Consider the following 23,544-nt stretch of genomic DNA (forward strand, 5'->3'; position numbering starts at 1 on the left):
GCGCTGGTTCGAAGCCAACCTCAGCTAGTGAAGCTCTTAGCAACTTAGTGAGATCCCATTTCCAAATAAAATATAAAATAGGGCTGGGGGTGTAGCTTAGATGTAGAAGGCCCCTGGATTTCATCCCTAGCACCACACACAAAAAAATGTCCCCCAAAGAAACTCGCATATTAGACAGTGCAGCTGTGTTTGGAGGCGGGGCACCTCTCTTCCTGTACCATGACCATGGAGCAGGCCACCCACACTCCCACGTCAAGGTCTTTGCATTTTTCCTTCCCTGTAACCCAGAGCTCCCCCAGTATCTCTATAAGGCCCACTCAAACCTCCTTTAGTATCTTGAACCAGAATGTAGCCTTTTCACATGCTGCTGTGCTCCTCATCGGTGCTCTGGATTTTTCAATTCATCCTTATCTGAATACTCTCTGTTTTGACTATGCTAGAAATAGACTTTAGGGGAGTATTAAATACTCAAGAACTCCAAAGTAACACGGCATGGCCTGCTGTGCAGAAAGGTGCATGCACACCATAAAATCGGGGCACGTACACCTGAGGGCATCTGCTCCCCGTATCCTCCGCAGACACAGCCCTCTGTATCATCCCCACTGGCCAGGTGAGACCTCACAATTTAACCTGGTTGGCTGGTTTCTCACAGGGCAAGTTTTCTTTAGAACAAAGGAGAATTAGGAAACCTATGCCTCGGTGGTAGAGTACTTGCCTAGCATGTGCGGGGTCTTGAGTTTGATCCTCAGTGGCAAAAATCAGTGAGTCAATCAATCTGGGAAATCATATTTAAAATCTCTACCTACCTACCTACCCTCCCTCCCTCCGTCCCTTTCTTTCTTTCTTTCTTTCTTTCTTTCTTTCTTTCTTTCTTTCTTTCTTTCTGTGGTACTGGGGATGAAACCCAGGGACATTCTACTTCAGAGCTACACCTCCAGTCCTATTTTTTATTCTTTATTTTGAAACAGGGTCTCACTGGATTGCAAAGGGCTTCATTAAGTAGCTGAGGCTGGTCTTGAACCAGGATCTTCTTGTCTCAGCCTCCCAAGTACTGGGATTACAACCGTGTGCCACCACGCCCAGCTTAAAAATCTCAATTTTTAAGTATCCTTGGAAAACAGTGATATATCTAGTAGGGCCAGCCTTGCATATTCACATAAAAACAACCAGTTAGAGCTGAGTGGTGCTGGGCACAGTGGCAGTCACCTGTAATTCCAGCAATTCAGGAGGCAGAGGCAGGAGGATCTCAAGTTTGAGGGCAGCCCGGGCAATTTAACACGATTGTCTCAAAATGAAACAAAAAGGGTTGGGGAATGTGGTTCAGTGGTTAGCGTGCCCTGGGTTCAACCCCCAGTATCAAAAAGAAGGCTGGTTGGTGACTCTGCCTTAGGTGAAAGACAAGCTCTCCGTTCCAGCACAGTCCCTGTCACATGGTTGTATCTTCAGCACTGAGCATCTAATGCAGCAGTGTCTGGCTTGCTTCATTCCTTGGTTACCTTTCTTTTTCCCATGGTGATTTAGTTTGCAACCTCAGGTTTAAAAGCAGAATGTGCCCGTTCCTTTAAGGTTGTTAGGTGAATAAGTTACCTGGAAAGCTGAATAATGCTTAACTTGATTGCACTGGAGTGCGGACGCTGACTTCTTTGTTAACTTAATATTGCACAAACTTTTGAGTAACATAGTTTAAGATGTTTTTTCCCCCCGATTTGTTGAATAGATGCGCCTCCTCCTACATGGGAACAGCTAGAACATGGGCTGGTTGCTGTGCGTACAGTTGCTCATGGGCTAGTTGATTATATCCAGAACCACAGTAAAAAAGGAGCAGATCAGCAGCAGGTAAGGAGCAGCTTGAAATTGGTGGGTCAGCCACTGCCGGCGGGCCTCGAAGCCGATGTGAGCCACAGTGGGCGCACCGAAGCTACGCAGCGAGAGGTGGCACCAGGATGTGGACAGTCCAGCAGAGGAGCTAGAAATCAGCCTGCTTGGCCCCTGATTTTATCTGACAATGCTGAAATGGTCATTATTGACTTAGTGTTGTGCTGGATTACTTTCACAGTACATACAGCAGCATTTGATGGAGAAAGATTCTGTGCTAAAGTTTATTTCACTTAAATAAGATTATTTTCTTTGCATTATATATCAATTTAACAACATGTATCTCTTTTTTGTCTTACTACTGTATTACTACTCCAGTACTGCTCATATATCTATAGATCTCTATATTGATATGTTAAAGTTTTTCATTCATAATATCTCATATTATTAGACCAAATTTTTCTCAAAGTTTTAGAAACAAAATATGTAACAGTAAAATGCAATGTTATGGCTGGAGTTTTAAACTTTTTCCAGTGTTTTTTATCCTCAGGATTTATTTTAAGTTCGTTAGACTTGTTATTTTGTGATGTTAAGCCTGTGAACTTAAAACTTATGAATTTACCTGGCTTATGTAAGCATATTCAGTATACCATTTGTTTTTCTGTGGTTTTATTTTCCTGGAAAGGCAAAAAAGATAAAAAATATCCTGCTAAGTAGAGTAATGTAGAAACGACTTTCCTAATATAAACATAAACACAGAGCTTTATCTTATGACTAAGAAGTAAAAGAAAGAAGAGCCTAAACTGTTTAACTTGTCCCAGTGGACATCATAAAGAATACAACAAATAATGCGAGACACTTAAAGCTGGCCGCACCGTGGCCAGGAACACTGATCCCCTGTGTACCTCATTAACTTCGCGCCCTTGCTGCTTACCCCACCTTGTGAACAGGGGGCTGAACCTGTGCCTTTGGAGGTTTTGAAGTCTTCAGTGTGCTCTTCTGCGAGTCCAAAGTTGATCATAGCAGTCTCTAGGTACAGGACCTTTGTAGGTTCCGTGGTGTTTTAGAGGCAACAGTTCTGTGCATAGCTAGCTGTACTGAGCACTGCAGAGCGTTCACACATTTGAACTGGTGGCTTGTATTTTCCATGTAAAACTTGGAAAGAAGAACATAGAGCTGCCCTGACATTTATCCACAAATTTACATGTTGCCGTGTGTTTGAGAATTAGTAGCAGCGTGTCAGCAGTAGGACTCCTCGGTCATTTGGCTTTGATTCTCCAAACTTCAGACTGAGTAATGTCCAAGTCGTTTTACTCTGGATGTGAGAAATTTTGACTTTGGTTTTTGTTTTGCCTGATGTTTTAATTTTGGCCTTAGCCTCCACAGCACAGCAAATACAAGACATACATGTGTCGAGACATGAAGCAAAGGGGTGGATGCCCTCGGGGGGCCAGCTGCACATTTGCACACTCACAAGAGGAGCTGGAAAAGTAAGTGGAAAGTCACGAGACTTGGCCTTTGGAATGAGATTTGAGTGAATTCGCTGAGTTTGTGAAGTAGCAAAAGAGTAGTAATTTTTTAAAAAGCAGTTTCTGCAGCTTTTATTACAGTGTTCCTACATATAAGAAACTATCTTACTGTTAGCTAAATCTCAAAATGAGTCATTTTCACTACCAAAAAATTTTAAAATCTAGTATATTTAATTAAGTTAACTAATTGAATAATGTATTTCCAGTGGAAAAATTTGATGTTGGCTTAATTTTATAGTTTGGGGGGTGTCTAGGGATTTAACCCAAGGGTATTCTGCCTCCAAGCTGCACCCTAGCCTTTATTGTTTGTTTAGAAGTGGTCTTGCTAGGTAGCTGAGGCTTTCCTCAAACCTGCGATCTTCCTGTCCCAGCCTTCCAAGTAGTGGGATTACAGGCATGCACCATCGTGCCTGGCCAGTTTCATCGGTTCTTTGAAACTTCAAGGACCAGGTAATTCTATTGATGTTAAATTTTCTATCATATATAATAAAGAAAGGAAATTTTTCTGGTTTTATTTTTATAAAGCCAGTGTAATACAGACACTAAAATTTGAAAAAGATAACACAGTGAAAGAAACTTTCAAGGGTTGGGATATAACCTGCCAGTCAAACATGTGCCTCACCTATGTAGCACCCTGGAGTCGATTCCCAGCACTGCAAAGAAAACAAGAGAGTTGCAGGTCTATCTAATGTTAAATAATGCAAGAATACCCAAAGTCAAAATTCAATGATTTATTAAGATGGATACCATGACTAAGTACAAAAATAATACAGTGTAATTACTGAGTTAGAGAAGAAACATAATGTAATCATACCCACACATTCTAAAAGACATCTGCATAAAATCTAGTGCCAATACATTATTTTTCAACATTAATAAATCATGTTTAAGAGCCACCACTTTAGCATGATGCTTAATTAGGACAATATTTGATTCAATTTTATTAAAGTCAATAAAAAGGCAAGCTCTTCTAGTAAGACACTCGTTCTGGAAGTAGCAGCTAACATATATAAAGTATAAATAAGTCAGGCACAGTGGCACAGACCATCATCTCAGCACTTCAGGAGGAGACAGGAGAATCGCAGTTTGGTTTGTTGTTGGTGGAGGTGGTGGGTGCGTGTGTTTGTGTGTGTCTCCATGTGAGTCTGTGTTCCTCCCTCTCTCCCTCCCTCCCTCTTTCTGTTGTTGGGGATTGAACCCAGGGGTATTCTGTCTTTGAGCTGCAACTCCAGCTCTGTTGTATTTTTATTTGGAAACAGGGTCTCATAGTTTGATGATAGTCTCACTACCTACTGAGTCTGTCCTTGACCCTGCAATCCTCCTCCGTAGTCTTCCAAATACTGGGTTTACAGGCATGTGCCACTTTGAGCGACTGGAGGATTGCAGGTTTGAGGCCATCCTCAGCAACTTAGAAAGAGCCTGTTTCAAAATGAAAAGGTCTTGGGGTGTAGCTCTGAGGTAGAATGCAGTTCCCACTACCCAGCAAAAGTGAATCGCTCTTGGCCCCTTTGTCAAAAATTAAATTAAAAAGGAAAACACCCATTTTGTTTATTTATTTTTATTTATTTATTGCGGGTCTGGGGATGGAACCCAGGGGAATTCAGCCTCCAAGCTACACACCCCCTGCCCTATTTTTTATTCTTTATTTTGAAATAGGGTCTCACTAAGTCGTGGAAGGCCTCTCTAAGTAGCTGAGGCTGCCTGTAAACCGTGATCCTCTGGTCTCAGCCTCACGAATGCTGGGATCACAAGCATGCGCCACCGCGCCCAGCCCTACCCAGTTAAAATTTTAAGCTGAGGGCTGCGTGTATTGTGGTAGAGTGTACAGTGGACGTGTGGACCACTCTGGGTGTCATCCCTTGTATCACAGGGTAGGGTGGGGCATTAGCAATGAACAGAAAAAAAGGAAAATACCTAATTAAGAGAAGAATTAAATAAGTGATGAAACATTATGTCCTTGGATCAGGCTTAGCATTTTAAAATATTTTCTCTTAAAACAAATTTTATAAAATCCCTGCGTATAGCCGGGCGTGGTGGCGCATGCTTGTAATCCCCACATTTGGGAGGCTGAGACAGGAGGATCGCACAGGTTCGAAGCCAGCCTCAGCTACTGAGTAAGGCTCTCAGAAACTTAGTAAGACTCTGTTTCCAAATAAAATATAAAATAGGTCTGGGAGCATAGCCCGGAGGTAGAAAGCCTCTGGGTTCCACTCCCAGTAAAAAAAAAAAAAAAAAAAAAAAAATCCCTGGGTATACAAATATCTTGGAAATTTTCGAAAAGAGTGTTGGTTGGTTGGTTGGTTGGTTGGTGGTACTGGGGTTCCTGGAAACCCTTCTACCTCCAGGCTACACTCCTAGACCTATTTTTATACTTTTTTTAAATTTGGAAACAGGGTCTCTTAAGCCAGTGCGGCTGGCTTCGAACCTATGTGATCCTCCTGTCTCCACCTCCCAAGCGCGGGAATTACAAGCGTGCGCCACCACGCCCGGCTGAAAAGAGTTTTTAACAGAGACTAGACTAGTAACTATTAACTTACATTCTGAACTAAAGTAAATGCAAATATTGTGGTAAGCCAGGCATGGTAGTACACACTTGTAATCCAGTACTTGAGAGGCTGAAACAGGAGGATTGCAGGTTTAGGCTGGAGATATAGCTTGAAAGTAGAATTCCCTGGTTTAATCCTTAGAGAGAGGGGGGGGAGGGGTAGGTAGGTTGGTTATGGCAGCTGGCTGTGATGGCATGTACATATAATTCTAGTACAGAGAAAGCTCAGACAGGCCAGCTTCAGCAATTTGATGATATTCTGCCTGCTTCAATATGTACACACACACACACACACACACACACACACACACACACACACACACACACTATGTCCGGGTAAGATGCACCTGGCTTCCATCCCTAGTGCTACCGGAAGGGATAGGGGGAATAGATAGGTCAGTGAAATGCAATAGACAATCTATTGACATATACAGGAACTTGTAGCATGTATGTTCCAAGTGATATTTCCTATCAGTGGAAAATGTAGTAATAGTGAGAAAGGTGAGAAACTGTTATCTACTTGAGAGAATTGTATCTCCATCTTTATGCCAAAATGAATTTTTTATAAGTGTATAAAGAGGTATCAGAAATTTCACTATTAGGAAGGATATCATAGAATACTAAGATATTTTTGTTATTGTTATAAAATTTTTTTTATTTATTTTTTTATTGGTGCACTGTATTCATACATCATAGTGGGATACAAACTTTTGTAGACATACATGCACACATCGCCCAGTCAGCCCCCACCCGAACCCCACCCCATTCTCTCCCCATCCCTCCCTCCCATGCTTGGCTTAGTGGTTGACATCTAGTATTATAGCAATTTATCCAAAATTAAAAATGATAGTCTCACATAACAGTTTCATTTGTCTGATACCAAGCTTTTGATGACTTAAAGATAACATTTCAATATTTCTTTTTACTTTCAGATAATATTTTTTTTTCTATTTTTTTAGGTGAAACTATTATATATTTATATATTTATTTTTCAGGAAAAAAAAAATCTATCCTAATATGGAAAATGGACTCTAGATACCCAAAACGATCTTGAAAAAGAACAAAGCTAGAAGATATATATTTTCTGATTTCAAACCATATAAAGCTACAATAATTGAAACAGTGTAGTACTATTCTAAAGGCAGATATATAAACAATTGGAGTTAAATAAAAGCCTAGAGCTAAATTCTTCCCTATATTGTCAAGTTATTTTTGACAAGATTTCCACGAACATTTGGTGGTGGAAATAATAATCTTTTAAGTAAATATTGTTGAAACATAATAATTACATGGAAAAGAATAAAGTTGGACCCTTACCTAATCCCATATACAAATATTAACTCAAAATAGATAAAAGACCTAAATATAAATCTTAAGACTATAAACTTTTAGGAGAAAATCTGGGTCATTAAACCTCACAACATTGAAATTGGCAGTGATTTCTTGGATATGATTTCAGTGGCACAGGCAACAGAAGAGTATACAAACTCCCTAAAAAAAAAAAAAATTGTATATCCAAAGACAATGTAAACAGAGTTAACAGTTACTAATAGAATGGGATAAAATATTTCCAAATGCTATATCTGAAGGTATATTAATATTCCAACTAGAAATCCTAAAAATTAACAATAAAGGCAAACAATACCATTTAGAGATAGGTAAAAGACTAACATAAATAATGAATCTCCACAGATAACCAGTCTTAGTTGTCTGTTGGATGGAAAATCTTATTTCTCTGGTTCTGGTGTGTGTTACCTATTTCTTCTTTGTAGTTAATCTTTTTGAGTTTTCTCTAGTGCTGGTTTTGAAGACATAAATTCCTTCAGTTTCTGTTTGTCATGGAAGCTTCTTATTTCTCCATCTAATTTGATAGAAAGTTTTGCTGGGTAGGAAATTTTTGGCTGGAAGTTGTTTTCTTTCAGAGTTTGGAATATGTTACTCCAAGCCCTTCTGGTTCTCATAACTTGGTTTGGGAAGTCTGGAGTGATTCTAATTGGTTTGCCTCTGAATGTCACTTGGCCCTTTGTTTTTGTTGCCTTTAAGATTCTCTGCTTGGCTTCCACAGTGGTCATTTTGACAATTATGTGGCGTGGGGATCCTCTTCTCCGATCCTGTCTAAAGGGGAGTTCTATAAGTTTCCTGGACCTGTGTATCGACCTCTTGCTCTATGTTTGGAAATTTTTCTGCTATTACTTCCTTGAAGAGATTGTTGATCCCTTTGGTTTCACTTTCTTTTCCCTCCTCTATTCCAATTATTCTTAGGTTAGCTCTCTTAAAATGGGCCCATATTTCTTCAATATCAGATTCCTGCTGTCGGATATTTTTTCCTAGATTAGAAACTATGCGTTCATTTTTAGATTGCTCATCTTCTAAGAGCGAGATTCTGTTCTCCATGTGGTCTAATCGGTTTTTTGTGCTTTGAATTGAGGCCTTTACTTCATTAATTGCATCCTTTATCTCTTTTTGGCTCTCTCTGAGTTCTTTTCGAAGCACCTCTATTTTTTCTACAGTTATTTTCCTGATTTGATCTTCTAGAAATCTCTGATTTTCTGTTTTATCGGGTTCTGATGTTGTGGGGTTGTGAGCATTCATTACTCCAGTATTATTCCTCTTTCCCATGATTTGGGAAGTTTGTGCCTTCTCTGGGTTCTTCCCTTGGGTCACTATGACTTCACTTAAGGTGCTCTGGATCTCGAGTCTGTAGTATCTCAGACCCCACTACTCCTTTACTGGGTTGTATCACAGAGTCTCCGACCCAGAGAGTCGATAGAGGCTGCTTTAGACTGTGGGGGGTGCCAGGTTGCACGTTCTCCTATGGTGTGATATCTCTGCAACCGCCACTCCCCCACTGGGTCAAGTCCCAGGGAGTACAGTACTGGGATTTCTCCTTTGTGGCCCGCAATTTGACTCACTGTTCTTGAGTACGCAGATGTAGCTGTACTGGATTCGGTGAATTCTCTGCTGCTGCCGCTGGTGGCAATATGGCGCCGCTGCTACGCCCTCGGCCGTGAGGCTGGCGTATTTCTTCTTGGTTTTGATTTCCACTCTGAATCCCTGCAGCGTGTGCTGAGCTCAGCCACTGGGAGCTTTAGATTTTACCTGCGGCGAGAAATCCCGCCTGGCTGTTCCGCAGCGGCTCACCTCGGCTTGCTGTAGCCTTCTGGTGAAGTCGCCGCTGCCGCCGGCAGTATGGTGCTGCTGCCGCGGTCTCAGGCGTGAGGCTGGTGTATCTCCTCTGTGGCTCTGAGCTCTGTTCTCAGTCCGCTTTCTCTCTGGAGCCTGGTGATTTTTTTGTTTCTCTGGTGATGGTGTTTTCTGGCTATGAAAGGCGCTGATTTTGTGGTAATGGAGATTGGTTGTTAGCGGGGCTCTTAAGCCCCGCTTTTCTCAGTCGCCATCTTCCCGGAAGTCTGTTATTAAATTTTTTAAGGAAAGACTTCTTTAAGAATGACAACCCTGCCGGGCGTGGTGGCGCACGCTTGTAATCCCCGCGCTTGGGAGGCGGAGACAGGAGGATCGCGCAGGTTCGAAGCCAGCCGCGCTGGCGTAAGAGACCCTGTTTCAAAAATATAAAATAGGTCTGGGAGCGTAGCCCGGAGGTAGAAGGGCTTCCAGGAACCCCAGTACCACCAAAAAAAAAAAAAAAAAAAAGAATGACAACCCTAAGCCAGTGTGGTGGTGCACCCTTGTAATCCCAGCATTTGGGAGGCTGAGACAAGAGGATTGTGGTTTGCAGACAGATCAGCTGCTTACAGAGATGCCCTTTGCAACACAGTGAGACCCTGTTTCAAAATAAAGAATAAAAAATAAGGCTGAAGATGTAGCTCGGGGGTAGAATGCCTGGGTTCTATCCCCAGTATCACACACACACACACAAAAAGAATGACAACCATGCATCCATAAAGGAAAAGACTGATTGATAAGTTTGATTACATAAAAATTAGAAACTCATATACAGCACAGACACCACAATTTAAAAATAGACATGAGTAGAGAAATGATGTCTGGTACATTCCTGATACAGAATGAGCTTCTGCAAATCTATAACCAAGGTAGAAACTAATATACTAATGGATTATGACCATTAATAGTGCCTTAATTCTGAGTTTGCTGTTGCTGTAAGAAAATAGCTGAGGCTTTGGAGAGGTTTATTTGGCTCATGATTTTGGTGGCTGAAGTCTCCAAGCAGCGTGGAGTGTGTCCTTTGTGAGCCCCCTCCTTCTTCCCTAGTTAAATGTCATAACATGGCGAGGAAGCAAAAGGGGCCAAGTCCATGGAGTGGACATGTTGATGACAAGCCACTCTTGGGAGGATGATCCAGTCCATAAGAAGAGCATTAACGCCTTCCAAGGGTGGTGTCCCTAGACCTAATTCCTTCCACCAGGCCTCAACACAAGGCCATGCTTCTCAGCATAGCCGCACTCAGGACCCAGCTTCCAGCACAGGACCCCAGGGGGCTTACAGCCTGTAACCCAAGTATGGCAGAGGGGAGTTCACAGAGGTAATTGCAAGTGCATGTGAAACTGTACCCAAACTTCTGTTACAGAAATGCAAATTCAAACAATTTAATATTTTTGGACTATCAGATTAGCAAATTGATACTACCAATATTTGAGGAAGTATTGAAAGATAATGTCCTTTATTATTAGTAGGAGTTACACCCTTTTGGAGAGCAGTATGACATTATAAAAATTTCTAACTCACACACTCTTAGACCTAACAGTTCTGTTTCTGGTTATTCATACAAGGTTACAAATACATGGTACGTAACTATCATTTACAGCATAGTTTTGTGTATGTGTGGTACTGACGACTGGACTTGGACATTTTACCTCTGAGCTACACCCCCAGCCCTATTTTATTTTTTATTTGGTAAAAGGGTCTCACTAAGTTGCTGAGGTCCTAAATTCCTTGTCAAGCCTCCCAAGTACTGGAATTACAAGCATGCACCACCACGCCTGGATTACAGCATTGTTTTAACAGGCAAAGAAAACCCAAAATGAATTGGGGGAAAAAAAAAACCGAATTATCTTAAGTGAAGAGGGAAAAAAACACTGAGTAACATGTGAACCTATTACTGTAAATCTTATATTCCTATGAATGTAAATCTTAAGCTTGATGTACAGAGCAAAATCTGTATGATGCTATACCAAACTTTTTTTTTTTTTTTTTTTTTTTTTTTTTTTTTTTTTTTTGCGGTACCTGGGGTGGAACCCAAGGGCATCTTCCTCTGAGTTACACCCCCAGCTCCTATTTTTTTATTCTTTATTTTGAAACAGGGTCTCACTGAGTTGCAGAGGGCCTCACTAAGTAGCTGAGGCTGATCGCGGAACACAATCCTCCTGTCTTAGCCTTCCAAATGCTGGTTACAGGCAAGCACCACTACACCTGGCTGTACCAAACTTTTAAGCAATTATATTCTTCCTGGTCTCCTCCACCCCTGAAGTGTTCCAAATGTGAGAAACTCATATAAGAGCAGTATTGTATTACTCCTGGGGTCTATTTTTGACATTGTTCTTAAAAATGCACTAACAATTGTAAATAAACTTGCTCTCATTGTTGAAGGACAAGGATGCAGGAGTCTGATGGCTTGGTGTTTCTCTTTTTTTAGATTTAGAACCTGTAGCATTACAAGTGTATATTACAGTGCAGCACACACACCTATAATCCGAGCTATTCAGGAGGCTGATTGCAAGTTTGAGGTCTGCCTCAGCAACGTAGTGAGACCCTGTCTCAGAAAGAGCTGGGGATATAACTCAGTGATAACCCCTCCAGCCCCATTAAAAAAGATGAATCTGTTTGCTTCTCTTTTTTTTACGCCACAGCATCTATTTAAATGTGTAGGCCGTTATTCTACATATTTCTTTTAACCTTTTTAAATAATTTCAGTTTTTTGTTTTTTTTTGTTTTTTTTTGTTTTTTTTTTTTTGTTTTTTTGTTTTTTTTTGGTGGTACTGGGGTTCCTGGAAGCCCTTCTACCTCCGTGCTACACTCCCAGACCTATTTTATATTTTTGAAACAGGGTCTCCTAAGCCAGCACACACGGCTGGCTTCGAACCTGCGCGATCCTCCTGTCTCCGCCTCCCAAGCGCGGGGATTACAAGTGTGCGCCACCACGCCCGGCAATAATTTCAGTTTTATATAGACACACATTGCATTAGCATCTCTGAAGCAATTCTGATAAAAGTCAATATTTTTATCATTTAAATGTTTTAAGCAAGGCATGGTAACCTATAATTCCAGCACTTGGAAGGCTGAGCCAGAAGGATCACAGATTCAAGGCCAGTCTCAGCAACTTTGTCAGATGTCTCTTAGCAACTTAACAAGATCTTGTTTCAAAGTAAAAAAAAAAAAAAAAAAAAAAAAATTTAAAGGACTGGGATATACCTCTGAGGTAGATGTCCCTGGAGTTCAATCCCCAGTAACATCTAGACACACAATTTGATGGCAGAATTTTCACAGTGCACATCGGCCTTGTCTCTGTTTTATTTTTGTTATTTTTGTTTGTGTTTGTCATGCTGAGGATTGAACTCAACATGTATTATACCACTAAGCCACGTGTGCAGCCCTGTCTTCTTGGCTTTTAACATAGGCTCACTATGTCCCAAGGACATGTTTGAGGAAGAGCTAAAGGATTTTAAACTGTCTTCTGTAAATCCTTCTGCCCCTCCTCTAGTAAGTTTTAGAAATTGAAATGTCAACAGATGTTAAAGTGAACCTATTAATAACATCATTTGTAATGTGGCAAGCTAACACGTGTTTGTTACAAGGAAAATTGTGCTTAATCAGTGTGCCTCCCTGCTTCATATTGTATAAAATACATACACCTACACATACACACACACACATCCCCTCCACCCCACTGGAGATTGAGCCACAGGGTCGACTGCTCTGCCACTGATTGACAGTGGTGGGTCCCTGGCCTTTTTATATTTGTTTAGAGACAAGGCCTCATCAGGTGGCACAGGCTGCCCTTGAACTTGTGATCCTCCAGCCTCAGCCTCGCAAATTAGAAAAGTATATTATTAAATACGTTCTAGTTCTTGGTTTTGCTTTTATGTTTGGTTTTCAGTATGTGCCTTTGCTTCTTATTTAGATTTCGTAAAATGAACAAACGTTTAGTTCCCAGAAGACCTCTGAGTGCCTCTTTGGGTCAGCTTAATGAAGTGGGTCTGCCTTCAGCAGCTATCCTTCCAGATGAAGGTGCAGTGGATCTGCCCAGCAGGAAAACCCCTGCTCTCCCCAATGGAATTGTGAACGCAGCGAGTACAGTGACGCAGCTGATCCCACGAGGGACAGACCCCGGCTATGACTCGAGTCTGAAACCCGGGAAGATAGATCATCTGAGCAGCAGCGCTCCAGGATCCCCTCCTGACCTGTACGTCACCGTCCTCAGTTGTGTTAATGTTGCTCCCTTAGAAATGAAGTAGAAGGAAGAAGAAGTCATTTTTATTTAAGGAAATTGAGCTAATTTTCCCTTTTATTGTGTTTCTGTTTCTGTTTCCTGTACTAGAGTTCATTTAGCATAGGTATGAAAAAGGTCAAAATTGCAAGATTTATAGAGTGATAACTGTTAGAATAAATCAAATAACCAAATTGTGGTGATCTTGTTTTACAATTTTGTAGATCAAAAGTATTTTAGAGACCTTAAACTTGACTTGCATGATCTTATTCTCTTAGGCTAGAATCTGTTCCTAAGAGCATTTCTGCCTTACCTGTGAATCCACACCCTGTACCTCCAAGGGGGCCAACAGATCTGCCTCCTATGCCTGTCACCAAGCCACTGCAGATGGTTTCACGAGCTTCTCCACTATACCCAGCACAGCCAGATGTTTATTATCCAGATCCTCGAGGAGCGGCCCCACCCTTTGAGCCAGCACCTTACCAGCAGGGTAATGCGCTTTCATTTATACTGCTCACTTTAGATAAGGCCGACCATTTCCTTGGTCGTCTCCTTAAGATAAGAAATGTATTTTTAATACTTTGGAAAAACAGTTGTTGTTAATTTTTTATTTTATTTTATTTTATTTTCAGTACTGGAGATGGAACCCAAGGGTATTCTACCTTTTGAGCTGTTTTTTTAATTCTTTATTTTTGAAACAGGGTCTCACAAAGTTGAGGAGGACCTCACTAAGTAGCTGAGGCTGGCCGTGAACTGCCATCCTCCTGTGTCAGTCTCCCAAATGCTGGAATTACAAGCATGCATAACCATGCCCGACTTTGGAAAAACAGATTTTTATGAGCACATAAATAAATTGCCTTACCAAGTACAGTTGCATTAATAAATGCATTTACATGTGTATGGAAATAAATCACCCATATAGATAATAGAAATTTACTGAATAAGGCAGAATATAGTCTCCTGACCATGTTTTTTCTTAAAAGAATAAAGAGCCGGGCGTGGTGGTGTGCACTTATAATCCTTGCACTTGGGAGGCTGAGACAGGAGGATCACACAGGTTCGAAGCCAGCCTTGCTGGCTTATTAAGAGACTCTGTTTCCGAATAAAAAATATAAAAAATAGGTCTGGGAGTATAGCCCGGAGGTAGAAGGGTTTCCAGGAACCCCAGTACCAATAAAAAAAAAAAGAAAGAAAAGAATAAAGAACAAGCCTGGTGTGGTGGCACATGCAGATCCCAGCTTTTGGGAGGCTGAGACTGGACGATTCCAGTTCACAGACAGCCTCAGCTACTTAGTGAGGCTCTCTGCAACTTAATGAGACCCTGTTTCAAAATAAAGAATAAAAATAAGGCAGGGGGTATAGCTCGGAGGTCAAATGCCCCTGGGTTCCATCCCCAGACCCGCAAAAAGAAGAAAGAAAAAAAAAGAAGAAAGAAAATCCCAGTTTAGGGCACACACTTGTAATCCCACACTTGTGAGGCTGAGACAGAAGGATTGCAGGTTCATAGCTAGCCTCAGCAACTTAGTGAGACCCTGTTTCCAAATAAAAATAAAGTAGGACTGGGGTGTACACCGATAGAATGCCCCTGGGTTCAGTCCCCATTACTGCGCACTCCTGTGCAAACACACACACACACACACACACACACACACACACACACAACAGAGCTAGCCAGGCGTGGTGACACACACTTGTAATCCCAGTACTTGAGAGGCTGAAACAGGAGGGATCATTTTTTGCAGCCAGCCTTAGCTACTTAGGCCCTCTGCAACTTAGAACCTTTTTCAAAATAAAGAATAAAATATAGGGCTGAGCATATAGCTCGGAAGTAGAATGCCCCTGGGTTCCATCCTCAGTACTGGGGGAGGGGGAGAACAGCTAGGCGTGGTGGCACAGTTCTGTAGGCAGAAACAGGAGGAACATAAGATCATGACCAGCCTTAGCAACTTAGTAAGACTCTCAGTAACTTAGCAGCACCCTGTTTAAAAACAACAAATACAAAAAAGGAAAGGGCTATAGCTGTGTTGTAGAATGCCCCTGAGTTCAATCCTCAGTACTACCAAAAAAAAAAGTCACGGCACACACCAGTAATTGTAGTACTTGGGAAACTGAACAGGAGGATCACAGGTTTAAGGCAAACACATGATAACTTACCAAGACTCAGTTTCAAAATAAAAATAAAATGGCGCTGGAGCTTAGAGGTCGACACCCTTGGGTTCAATCCCTAGTGCCACCCAAAAATAAATGACTAAATAAAAGAATTAATATTACAATGGGTGTAAATATATACACTGTATATATTTCTTCTTTTAATTAACAGTATTTGAACAAATGCAGCATATATACCTGTAGGGAGTTTATAGTATGCAAGTCATAGTAGTAAAACAATCCAGAAAATGACTTTTATGTGTGTACAGTCGAAGTTAGAAGACTCAAGGGAGGGCACTGAGAATTGAGGAATCAGAAAGACTTTATGGGAAAATACCCCAAATAGAGAAAGAGAATAGAGATAGGGAATAGAAAGAAAAATTTACCGATGGATAAAGAAGATTGAGAACAATATAGAAATTGTTGATCTAGGTTTGAGTATTGAGTCCTGAGTTAGTGTGGTAGGAAAGAAGAAAATTAAGAAAATAAACAAATTTGAAAAATTAGCCAGGCTTAATAATAATAAGAGGCATGAGGGAGGAGGCAAAGGAGATGACGGAGGTCTGGGTGTGTCGGTCAGGGTTCAGTTGCAGGTAACAAGTCATTCTGGCTTTGTTCGGTAAAATTAGAGGCTTAAGTGCCTGCAATGTCAAGGGAAATACTAGAGAACAGGCTTAAACTAGGTCTCAAGGGGTGAGTTCCAAAACAACTTTGTAGAAGTGGCTGATGAGAGAACCTGTCAGAGTGAAGAAGCAGCAGGAGAAAGCATCTGTGCTAAGCGCTGGTTCCAGGCACGTGTGGAAATCAAGGCGCTTCTCCCACAGCTGTTGGGTCAGGAACTGGATCTTCACCAGCAGAATGAGCTCTTAATAGTTGATTCAGGAAATTCGGAACTCTGCAGTAGAAACAAGTGCAAGGATATTTGCCCTGTTCTGCTTTTTTTGTTGTTGTTGTTTTTTGTTTTGTTTTTTGCGGTACTGGGGATGGAACCCAGGGGCATTCTACCTCCAAGCTACACCCCCAGCCCGATTTTTAATTCTTTATTTTAAAACAGGGTCTCACTGAGAAGCAAAGGGCCTCACTAAGTAGCTGAGGCTGTCCGCAAACCATGATCCTCCTGTCTCAGCCTCCTGAATTCTGGGATTACAAGCATGTGATTACCACACCTGGCTCCTATTCTGTTTTTCAGCATCTGTAGTGCGTTAACACAGCACCAGAGGCAGGTGTTGGTGGCACACGCCTGTAGTCCCAGGGCTTAGAAGGCAGAAACAGGAGGATCACAAGTTGGAGAAGTCCTCAGCAACTTGAGACCCCTTCTTAAAAAAAAATAGGAAGAAATGAGACTATAGCTCAGTGGTAAAGTACCCCTAGGTTCAGTTCTCAGAACTGCACCAAAAAAAAAAAAAAAAAAAAAAAAACAGGAGTAATCTACTGCTCTAGATATAACTAGATTAGGTTTTTCTTGTTTTGTTTTTTTACCATACTAGATGTTAACCTGGGACCTTGCACATGCTAGACCCCAGCTCTACCACTAAACTCTATGCAAGTCCTTTTCAGTAACTTTTAAGCTTGGGGGTGGGGGTGTTTGTGTGTTTCATGCCTGTGTGCACGTGCATAGGGACTGAAGCCCAAGGCCTCAAATATGCTAGGCAAGCACTCTACCACTGTGAATTCTACACTTTGGCCATAAGGAAAATTTTCCCTTGTTATTTCTCATAAAGGTAACCTAATTGTATAAACAGGGAGGAGGGAGATTTTTTTTTTTTTTTTTTTGGTGGTGTTGCTGGGGATTGAATTCAGGGGCCATCTATCTCTGAGCTACATCCCCAGCTCTATTTAATTATTTTATTTTGAAACAGGGTCAGGCTGGGCATGGTGGCGCACACTTGTAATCCCAGCAAACGGTAGGCTGAGACCAGAGGATCGCAGTTCGCAGACAGCCTCAGCTACTTAGTGAGGCTCTCTGCAAATCAATGAGACCCGGTTTCAAAATAAAGAATAAAAAATAGGGCAGGGGGTGTAGCTCAGAGGTCGAATGCCCCTGGGTTCCATCCCCAAACCCACAAAAAATAAAATAAAATAAAAAAAGGTTTTGGTTTGTAGCTCAGAGGTAGAATGCCCCTGGGTTCCATTCCCAGTATTGCAAAAAACAAAAACAAAAGAAACAGGGTCTCACTATGTTGCTGAGGCTGGTCATAAACCTGTGATCCTAAGCCAGGCGTGGTGGCGCACGCTTGTAATCCCAGCATTCGGGAGGCTGAGACCGGAGGATCGCGGTTCGCGGACAGCCTCAGCTACTTAGTGAGGCCCTCTGCAACTCAGTGAGACCCGGTTTCAAAATAAAGAATAAAAAATAGGGCAGGGGGTGTAGCTCGGAGGTCAAATGCCCCTGGGTTCCATCCCCAGACCCGTAAAAAAAATAAAATAAAAAATAAAAAATAAATAAACCTGTGATCCTTTCTCAGCCTTCCAAGTACTGGGATTACAGGTGTGTACCACCACCTCCGGCTGGGGGGAAAGATTCCTAAATAAATAAGTAGATTATTAATATGGCAGTGTTTCTGTATTTTAAAAGTAAGAGATCTTACGTCGACAAAATGGATTGGCTCATTGTTGCTTGGTTCCTCTTTGTGTACTGTACAGGTGTGTACTACACTTCACCACCACAGTGTGTTTCCCGCTTTGTCCGGCCTCCGCCTTCTGCTCCTGAACCAGGCCCTCCGTACTCAGATCATTACTCGCCCTACCTCCCAGATCGCGTTATAAGCTCTCAGTATGGTATGCCGCCACAGCAGTACCCACCTATGTACCCGCCTCACTATGATGGCCGTCGAGTGTACCCGGCTCAGTCCTACCCAAGAGAGGAGATTTTCCGAGAAAGCCCGATACCCATTGAGATTCCACCTGCTGCAGTACCATCCTATGTACCAGAGTCAAGAGAAAGATACCAACAGGTGGAAGCGTACTACCCCGTGGCTCCTCACCCAGCTCAGATCAGACCTTCGTATCCCAGAGTATGACACTCTTTGTTTTTCTTAATACATGCACTTTATTGGATATTGCTTATAGTGATCCTTACCTTTTTGCCATGGCAGTAACCTTTTTTTTTTCTTGGTGTTGATACTGGGGATGGAACCTAGAGGCCTTCTATTTCCGAACTACACTCTCAGTTCTATTTTAATTTTATATATTTCTTATTTGGAAACAGGATTGCTGAGACTTGCTTTGAACCTGTGATTCTCCCATCTCATCATCCTAAATACTGAGATTTTTAAGTGTGCACCACCACGCCCAGTGGCAGTATCCTTTGATCAACTATTTTTGTAAAAAAGTTTATTTTTTAGCCTTTTCATAATTTGACCAGGTTCTTATTTTTAAAAAAAACTACTAATAGAAGCTGGGCATGGTGGCACATGCTTGTAATCCCAGTACCTGGGAGGCTGAGATGGAAGGACCGGAGGTTTGTGGCCAGCCTCAGCTATGTAGTGAGGATTTCCACAACTTAGTGAGGCCCTGTTTCAAAATAAAGAATAGAAAGTAAGGCTGGGGATGTAGCTTGGAGATTGAATGCCCCTAGGTTCAGTCCCCAGTACCACACACACAAAAAATACTAATGGATACTCACCCAGCTAAACCATTTGTGGTTTCCAAACTTTAGATGTTTTGATTAGTAATTCTAAACTGGGCATGGTGACACATATGTATAATCCCAGCTCGTTGAGAGGCTGAGGCAGGAAGATTACAAGATTGAGGCCAGACTTGGCAACTTAGCGAGACCCTGGCTCCAAACTAAAAAAGGGCTGGAGATGTAGTGGTGGAGTGCTTGCCTAGCATGCCCTGGGTTTAATCTTCCCTTGCTCCTTAAAGCAACACATACCGATAATTCTAGGTCTATTAGGAAATTCTAAATCTATTAGGATCTATCTCTAAATTTTTCTGTGTAGTCAAGAACACAAACCTAAGTTTAGCTCTTTGGGGGTGCTTTTTTTTTTTTTAAGTCTTAATATTTTCAGATGTTAAAATGGGTATATAAGCTTCTAATTTAAAATATGTGCTACTTGAATTGATGTATTTTGAAATTCTTTTTCAATTTTCACTGATTTTTCCATTTTCAGGAGTCTCCATATAGCCGGTTTCCTCCTCCTCCCCAGCCTCATCCTAGTCTGGATGAGCTACATCGCCGACGAAAGGAAATAATGGCCCAGCTGGAGGAGAGAAAGGTTATCTCTCCACCTCCTTTTGCACCTTCCCCAACACTGCCTCCTGCGTTCCATCAAGAGGAAGTAAGCACATCACCTTTTTTTTTTTTTTTTTTGCGGTACTGGTGATTGAATCCAGAGGCATTCTACTTCCGACCTGCACCCTCAGCCCTATTTTTTATTCTTTATTTTGAAACAAGGTCTCACTGAGTTGTAAAGGGCCTCAGTAAGTAGCTGAGATGTCTGCGAACCGTGATCCTCCTGTCTCAGCCTCCCAAGTGCTGGGATTGCAAGTGTGTGCCACCACGCCTGGCTTAGCACATCACTTTTAGTATTGTTCCTTTAGTTGTGTGTGTGTGTGTGTGTGTGTGTGTGTGTGTGTGTGTGTGTGTGTGTGTGTGTGTCCTGATTAAATAATGTTTATTTTGTGTGTGGTGATGGTGCTGGGGGTTGAACACAATACTTCGCACATATTAGGCAAACACTCTACCATTTAGCTAAACTCTCAGCACCTGTTTAAATAACTTTTGCTCATTCCCAAAGTTATCTTGATCTGTTCCCAAGGTTGTGAAGATATTTTCCTCTGAAGGTTTGTTATTTTATTTCACACTTAGAGCTACAATCTACTGAGAATTTTCTTTTACATATAAATTATGTTAGAGTCAGGACCCACGTTTCTTTCTGGAAGGGAATTATATGTTCCCTGCACTATTTAATGAAATGGGCGTCCTTCTGCCTCCAGTCATTTTGTCATAATTAGGTGACCATAGGTTTCTGGACCCTATTCTGTTCCATTGGTCTATTTTTGTTCTTATACCAATACTACATTCTCTTAATGTAGTTTTATTGTAATTCTTGACATGTGATTACAGTAGTGTTCTTAAAAATCGGGCACATTCATTGGTTTCCCAAAAATACCTGCTTCAGAGTTAGGAGCAGTGGCATACACCTCTATTCCCAGTAGTTGGGAGGCTGAGACAGGGGGATCTCAGGTTCAAGGGCAGCCTGAGCAACTTAGTGAGACCCTATCTCAACACAAAAATTGTAAAAAGGGCTGGGGGTGTAGGGTGTGTGTGTGTGTGTGTGTGTATACTTCAAGTTTAGTCAGTACATGCTGAGTCTCTGGATACCCAGTTTGCTGGCCGCTGTGGTAGCATGTGGCTACTGGGTATACACTAGTCCAGAGGCTGGGGTTATAGCTCAGTGGAGAGCGCTTGCCTAGCATTCACAAGACCTGGGGTTCAGTCCCCAACAACAGCAAATATATATTATACACATATACAAACACACACCCTTGGATGTCTCTGACTAAATGAAATGTATTATTAAGTTAGGTGTGGTGCTGCATGCCTGCAGTCCCAGTACTTGGGAGACTGGTAAAGGAGGATTGCAGATATAAGGCCAACATACATAACTTAGCATGACCCTATTTAAAAATAAAAAAGGCTGAGAGTGTAGCTAAGTGGTAGAATGCCCTGGGTTTGGTCCCCAGTAGTACACACACACACACACACACACACACACACACACACACACACACACAAAATATATATTATTAAGATGAATTTTGCCAAGCAGGGTGGGACGCACTTGTAACCGCAGTATTGGGAGGACAGCCTCGGCAAGTAGGGACCGTCATCAACCTAAGGAGACTTTCAAAATAAAAATACTGAGGTTGCAGCTCAGAGGTTGAATGTCTCTGGGGTCAAACTCCAGCACTCCCCTCCACACACACATACTAAGATAATTCCACTTGGGCTGATTTTGCTGCTTTTTATTTTTTAATGTAGCTACTAGAAATTTTTAAATTACATATTTGGGTCACATTATTTTTATCAGAAAGTGTTACTTTATATCAAGAAGTGACATCTTTATAATACCAAGTCTCTAGAAACATGATATTATACCCTTCTGTTTGTTTAGATAACTGATTGTGTGTGTGTGTGTGTGTGTGTGTGTGTGTGTGGGGGGGGGGGGTACTAGGGATGGAACCCAGAAGCATTCTGCTTCCAAGCTATACCCCTAGCCCGATTTTGAAACAGGGTCTCACTGAGTTGCAGAGGCCTCACTAAGTAACTGAGGCTGACCACGAACCTGCCATCCTCCTAGCTCAGCCTCACAAGTACTGGGATTACAAGCGTGCCCCCACCACACTGGGCTTAACTGATTTTTTTTGGGGGGGGAGTAATGGAGATGGAACCCAGGGGCTTTCTACCTCCAGGTATACTCCCAGATCTATTTTATATTTTTATTTGGAAACAGGGTCTTGCTAAGTTCCTGAGAGCCTCAGTAGCTGAGGCTGGCTTCGAACCTGCGCAATTCTCCTGTCTCAGCCTCCCAAGTACTGGGAGTACAAGTGTGCGCCACCACACCCAGCTCTTAACTGATGTTTTTTAAAACTTACTTTGAGTGGATCCCCTTTGGAATTGTATTTTCTGTTTTCTATCAATATGAGAAATTAAGCCAATTTTTGTGTATTGATTTTTTTTTGTATTTTTTTTTTCTGTGTAGATAGATTCTTTTGGGTTCCTTTGTGAATAATTACTAATTTTTTTTCCTTTCCAGTTTTTTTTGGTCTCAGTCTTATTTTATACTCCAGTACAAAGTTGAAAAAAATACTAGGTATTTCTGACTCATTTTTCAACTCTAGAGAATACTTTTACTAATTCATCATTATGAGATTGGTTATAGATTTGTTGGAAGAAAATTTGTGTCAGATTAATAAAATGTCCCCTCTGTTTCTAGTTTTATAATTTTCGTTTTATATGAGATGTAGCAAAGATTTATTTGAGTAATGATACCAGCAGGATGGTAAAGAATAAGAAGAGCCGGGCGTGGTGGGCACGCCTGTGATCCCAGCACAGGAGGCTGAGACCGGAGAATTGTAGTTCGCGGACAGTCTCAGCTACTTAGTGAGGCCCTCTGCAACTTAGTGAGACCCTGTTTCAAAATAAAGAATAAAAAATAGGGCAGGGGGTGTAACTCTGAGGTCGAATGCCCCTGGATTCTATCCCCAGACCCGCAAAAATAAAATAAAATACCTCAGGGCAATAAGTGATAATTTGGGGTGTTATCTTCTTTGTATTTCCACAAAGCACTGTTAATAAATATCATGACAAAGTGTTGTCTTGTATCTTTTTAATGTCTATGTGATCTGTCATGATACTTCTGATATTGATAATTTTTTTATGGTCAGTCTTGCTAGGGATTTATCAATTTTATTTTTTAAGTCAGCTTTTTACTTTGTTGATCTTTATTTTTTTCATTCATTTGTTTTGTTAATTATACATATTGCTGCAGGATGTAGTGTAGATACATGTATTTTTAAAAGATGGCACACAAGCGGGGCGTGGTGGTACACACCTGAAATCCTACTGCTTGAAGGGCTAAACCAGGAGGATCACAGATTTAAGGCCAGCCTCAACAATTTAGCCCCCATTTCAAAATTTAAAGGGAATGTACCTCGAAAGTAGAATGCCCCTGGGTTCAGTCCTCATCATCATCACCAAAAAGAAAAAGGGTACATAGCAGGCATTCAGAAAATAATGGCTGTTCATATTTATTACTATTTTATTTCTCACAAAAAACTACAATGCCTGCCTGCTAAGAAACTTTATATAGACTCATTATCTGACATAAAGCTCTATATATTTAAACTTCAGTTCTAATTAAAAGCAGCCTATGCATAATTATATTAAACTCATACATTCTAGAAATACATAATGTAGCGAGAATAACTCCTCCCAAATCTCATTTTTAATCACTATTAATCCATGATGTATTTTAATTTTTTGTGCTTGAATTAACATATCATTTTCTAATAGGATTATTTAATAATACATCCTGAAGTTGTGTCAGTGTTTTATAATTCTTTTTTTTTAATTTAACCACTAATTCTAAATATCT

General features: G+C 41.2%; 1 protein-coding gene across 2 annotated transcripts in view; it reads left to right on the top strand.

The window, feature by feature from the left end:
• RC3H1 (ring finger and CCCH-type domains 1) overlaps positions 1 to 23,544 on the top strand; it is a gene marked incomplete at both ends in the record, with an annotated part of 52,674 nt that overhangs the window by 17,867 nt on the left and 11,263 nt on the right. For both annotated transcript variants that reach the window (XM_080698527.1, XM_080698528.1), the window contains 6 exons: positions 1,718 to 1,836; positions 3,193 to 3,305; positions 12,986 to 13,267; positions 13,570 to 13,781; positions 18,083 to 18,453; positions 19,555 to 19,722. In XM_080698527.1, the coding sequence (XP_080554653.1) occupies positions 1,718 to 1,836; positions 3,193 to 3,305; positions 12,986 to 13,267; positions 13,570 to 13,781; positions 18,083 to 18,453; positions 19,555 to 19,722 (1,265 nt within the window). The remainder of the gene's footprint in view (positions 1 to 1,717; positions 1,837 to 3,192; positions 3,306 to 12,985; positions 13,268 to 13,569; positions 13,782 to 18,082; positions 18,454 to 19,554; positions 19,723 to 23,544) is intronic.

The sequence above is a fragment of the Muscardinus avellanarius genome (assembly GCF_963383645.1).
Source record: "Muscardinus avellanarius genome assembly, chromosome: 7".
Taxonomy (NCBI): domain Eukaryota; kingdom Metazoa; phylum Chordata; class Mammalia; order Rodentia; family Gliridae; genus Muscardinus; species Muscardinus avellanarius.